This window comes from Syzygium oleosum, unplaced genomic scaffold (assembly GCF_021117445.2).
Source record: "Syzygium oleosum isolate NSW1041296 unplaced genomic scaffold, Sole_v2.1 Sole_v2.02, whole genome shotgun sequence".
NCBI classification, from domain to species: Eukaryota; Viridiplantae; Streptophyta; class Magnoliopsida; order Myrtales; family Myrtaceae; genus Syzygium; species Syzygium oleosum.
This window is the reverse complement of record NW_026607486.1, coordinates 17,909,923-17,914,730: the sequence shown is the minus strand read 5'-3', so window position 1 is coordinate 17,914,730 and position 4,808 is coordinate 17,909,923. Positions and strand designations below refer to the sequence as shown.

General features: G+C 41.0%; 1 protein-coding gene across 4 annotated transcripts; it reads left to right on the top strand.

Moving 5' to 3' along the window:
* On the top strand, positions 1–4,808 carry LOC115664213 (transcription factor SRM1-like). Of its 4 annotated transcripts, none has more exons than XM_030586161.2 (3): positions 1–150; positions 1,863–2,313; positions 4,053–4,808. In XM_030586161.2, exons 2-3 carry the CDS (start codon positions 1,931–1,933, stop codon positions 4,555–4,557), a joined length of 888 nt encoding a protein of 295 aa, XP_030442021.1. In that variant the 5' UTR covers positions 1–150; positions 1,863–1,930; the 3' UTR covers positions 4,558–4,808. The 4 variants fall into 4 exon arrangements, with proteins under 4 accessions (XP_030442021.1, XP_030442019.1, XP_030442018.1 ...); XM_030586159.2 differs by having other exon boundaries at positions 1,594–2,313; XM_030586158.2 differs by having other exon boundaries at positions 84–239; positions 1,594–2,313.

Sequence of the window (4,808 nt, the reverse complement as noted above, 5' to 3'; positions counted from 1 at the left end):
ATTCATTTCTTTTTTGGTTACTAGTTTGTTTGTCTTTTCTTGAGATTGGCCCATCTCCTTTGACCGTGGTATTGGACTTCGCCAAGAACAGAGTTTGCAACTTTGACCGATCTTCGTAGGCTTCGCCAACTGAGAAGAAGAAGAAGGAAGGTGATTTTCACAGACCCAGATCATCTGTCAGACTGCTTTGCTGGTTTGGATGGGAAGAAAGTTACTGGAAATCAGCTGTCGCTGTGTTGGTTGGTCAATTTCTGATGCTCTGTATTTTTTAGATGTTAATGGGTTTTCTTTTGTTTCTTGTTTTTTACGAAGAAAAGATATCAATGGGTGTTGGTGGATTCCAGATTTTAGCGATTTTGGTATGGTTGAGAGGCTTTCTGGTTCGAAGTTGTCGGGTTAATGGCAAGTAGATGTTTTTGGGGATGGGACCAATCTCGTCCCATCATCGTGCTCTGCTCCCTTTTGTTTGTATTGCCGTGTAAGTGGTACCCATCCTCATCCTGTGTTCGCTGCATATTTTACTCCTTTTTAGGACCATTTCTCGACCTCATTTTGTTATTCTTTCAATGGGTGCTGGATTTATCTGGATTTTAGGAATGGCTAGTTTGTTGTGAATTGCCAATTACTGTTTTAGGAAGTTTTGAGCTATTTTCTTTTATTGCTTCTATAACTGTCTTACTCTGAGATGAGCATGAGTAAGATTTGGTCACTGTCACGGGTTAGATTTTCGCATTGCTCGGTTAATATAACTGTTTCTTAATGCTACGTGAGTGAGATTTTTAGTGCCGAACTGTCAGAATCTCGGTGCTTAGAAGTGGTAGTTCTGAGCTGTTTTAGGTGATATCCAATTTGTTACAGTACTTGAAATAATCTTTTGTTCTGAATTTTAGGAAAAGGAAGGACCTCAGGAGGATCCTGCTTTCTTGTTTAGACATAAAGCTCGTTGGTTTAACTAGTTAAAAGAATTCTGCGGTTTCTGGTGTTTTGTCTTTCAAAAAATTACCACTGGGGATTCAGCTGTGATTCCTGTTTCCCAGCTTTGATTGTGCAGAACTGCTTATTAAGAACAGCACGGCTAATCTATCATGGAGAACATGATTTCCAAAACGGTTTTCTCTCGTTCTGGCAGTTTTAATGACGCATCATTCTCTTAATTATGCTTGAAGGTCATTATAACAAGTTGTAGACCTGTACGAGAAACAAAATGAGGAGAAAATAAGGAGGCAAAAGCATGTGCTGTGAACCAGTTGTTGGTGATGCAGTGTAAAAGGTGTAAATTGCTGTGGGCCTGTGCTGTTAGAATTGTTCTTATCAGTGGGCAAGTGGTTGGCCGGAATTTTTTTTCCCTGATTTATTAGAAAAGTTTGAAGCAACAGATGAAAATTATTTAATTCATTAGACTCCTGGCTTTTTTCTATTTTGTTTGTCTTTTTCTTGGTCGCTTTCAAGACTCACAATCAGAAGAGCCCAACTTACCATTCTCCAGAATTCACCATGACAATGATGACTATACTCATTACGTGTTTGGTAGTCAGATATTTCTCATGGATGAAATTGACTCCTAAGGCGGTTGCCTTTTCATTTATTCAACAGGTCATCAATTCACAGGATTCAAGTTTCCAAATAGGGGGGCTAGATACAATTCATTTCTTCACACAATCCTCACTGGGATTTTTTGATATTTCTTGGGGGTGATCTCGAGTCCAGCTTTCTTGGCATTATCTATGCCTGTCTGTTTCTCTCCAGGCTCAACTCTAAGCTTCGGCCAGGCTGTTTGGGAGTCATTTTTTTTGTTATATCAACTCAACCTACAGTTGTTATTGGATCCTTACACCAAATACATACCCTTCTGAATCCTACAGGCTGATTTGGACTAATTGTAGTCCGTCAATCAACGATCTCTTCCGGTAGCTGACGTAGCTTTAGCTATATGACCAAGGACGAAACGACGAGTGACTGCTCCTGGAGTAGAGAGCAGGATAAAGCGTTTGAGAATGCACTGGCGACGTACCCGGAAGATTTGGCTGATCGATGGGAGAAGATAGCCGCCGATGTGCCCGGGAAAACTGTAGAAGAGATTAATCGTCACTATGAAATTCTGGTCGATGATGTCAATAGGATAGGGTCGGGTTGTGTGGAACTGCCTCCTTACAGTTGTTCAAAGGGTTCAGTGAGCCATGGCAGCGATGAGACGAGTAGTAAGAAGGGCGGTCATGTTGGGAATCTCCATGGCGACTCCAATCACGGGGTGAAGGCATCGAGGTCAGACCAAGAACGTCGGAAGGGAATTGCTTGGACGGAAGAAGAACACAGGTGCTTTTCTTTTCTCTTTTTTTCTTAAACGACTCAAGTAACATACATCAACTAGTTTATACAAAATTAAACAAAATCTAGCACAAATCTTCATGACAATATCGAGATCCAGTCATCATAAATACAAATCGATAGATTTATGGAAGATTAAAGAATTGTTTAAAGTAGGAGAGCCTGCTGGACAAAATTTCACAGAGTACGCAACCATGACACTTTTGCGGCTTTCGAACCACCATATACGTACTACAATGATGCTTGCCTGTGTATGTGCATTCCTGCCTGTGTGCTTGTATGCATATAATTCTTCTACTTTGGCTTATTCTACATGATGTTACTTAATAGTTTTTATGTCAGATTAAGCTTTTATTTTAGGGCATTCTGTCACCATCCTGAGTTTAAGACAGGTTTCAGGTGATAGATCTTAAGGTGGTCTCTTGAGATTTCTTTTGCCCTTATGGTTAGTTAGATTATATAGTTGGTTGGCTGATTCTCGTGTCTGTCGATGGTGATGCAAAGTATAGATCTAGAATATTTAGAAAGAAGTAACCAAGAGCATGGATTGCATGCATGTTTCCTTGAGTTTTCTCATCTCTTGTATTCAAAAAAAAGCTCAAGAAGGTAACATACATTGCCATTTTGCTGGACGGGGAAGTTGGCCTTGTTTCGCTCTTCAGCATTGAAATTATCGATAATGCTGAAGACATTTACCTTTCCAAGATTGGGCGTCATTTTGTTTAGCAAGTTTGAGGCCTATCCGACTTACATTTTGTTCATGAGAGCTCTCTCTCTCTCTCTCTCTCTCTCTCTCAAAGTAGATGAGTACAATTCAGATAAGTACAATACAACTTTCCAGTAGACAGTCCATTGAAGTTTCAACAATCCAAAACAAACTGTAAACCCTCTATATCTTATTTGGGGAGCAAGAGATAGAGAGGAGAGTTAATGCTTCTAAAGAACTCGGTATTGTATTCGGTTGAGGCTAGCAGATCAAAGTTTCAATAAATGGCCGCCTTGCCGGGCCTCTGGATTAGGTACTGTGACGAGGGTTCATGTGGTCTGCAGAGCTGACAATGGTATGCTCGATCTTTTAGTATAAGAGAAAAACCGGGAAGGAGAAATAAAAGGCTGAGGTAAAGTCAAAATACAAGGTTTAATTGATACATGAAACCAAGAACTGAGCATTTCATAATCTCTGAATTATAGTTTTCTTATTATTTGAAAGAGATTATGTTGCTCTATGGATTTTGGCATTACCAGTCTCAGGAGGACTGAAGGCTGTAAATAGGCAAACTGAAGACTCGATCAGTCCAACCTCCGAATAAAATCGTAGAAACCTTGCTTATATATAAAACGAAAATAATGGAACCCTTGGCCTAAACTTGGGCATCGCGTTAGCCAGTCTGATTTGCATCAATCAGGTGAAGAAATAGGGAAACGTGGAATATGATGATATCAATAGCCTCAGTATGAATTGATGCGATTATGAGCAAAAGCTTCATTGTGCACCTGAGTCCGAAATGGCATGGAGTCTTGTGCTAAGAAATCAGGCTTTCTGAACAGATGAGTGGATTATGTATCAGCCAATTAATCTCCCACTTCCCAACGGTAGACTTGATCGCGAATGTCCTGCATCGTTCGTTGTGGATTAAAATTCCCTTCAACTCTTTGGTTTTCATACTAGCATGATTATAACGATGTGTTCTAAACATTTTGACTGATTTCTTGTTTCTGGAAAGCAGATTATTCCTACTTGGCTTAGATAAATATGGGAAGGGAGATTGGCGAAGCATTTCCCGAAACTTTGTGGTGACAAGAACACCTACACAAGTGGCTAGCCATGCCCAGAAGTACTTCATAAGGTTGAACTCGATGAACAAAGATAGGAGGCGTTCTAGCATTCACGATATTACCAGTATTGACAACAGAGAACTCTCGACACCCCAAGCACCAATCACTGGTCAAACAGACAGTTCTACGGCAGGAGTTTCATCCAGCAAACCTAGTAAACAGTCCTCTCAACCACCAACTGGCCCTGCCAGTGTCAGTATTTATGGTGCTCCAATGATCGGGCAACCAATAGGCGGGCCGCTTGTTTCTGCTGTCGGGACTCCAGTGAACCTCCCTGGTCCCTCACTTATGGCATATGGTGTTAGAGCCCCGGTGCCAGGGGCCATGGTTCCTGGTGCACCCATGAATGTAGGTCACGTAACATATTCGATGCCGCATGCATCAGCTCAGAGGTAATTAGTACATGAGATGTAAATTAAAGACTGAAAGGTATATTGGTTGTGCTCTGTGATATAGCAAGGATCACTACTTAGAGTCCTGTTCTGTGAGGTCTGTTGTCTCGATTCTTTGGTGGCCTTCTTTTGGCCTTGCATCTATTTTCTTGATTGTCTCTTCTCTGCTTACGAGTAGTGCTTGTGAGATGAGAATATACTATGCTTAGAAATTCAAACCAATTCGAGTTCTCCGATTGTCAGTGGATCTTGGGA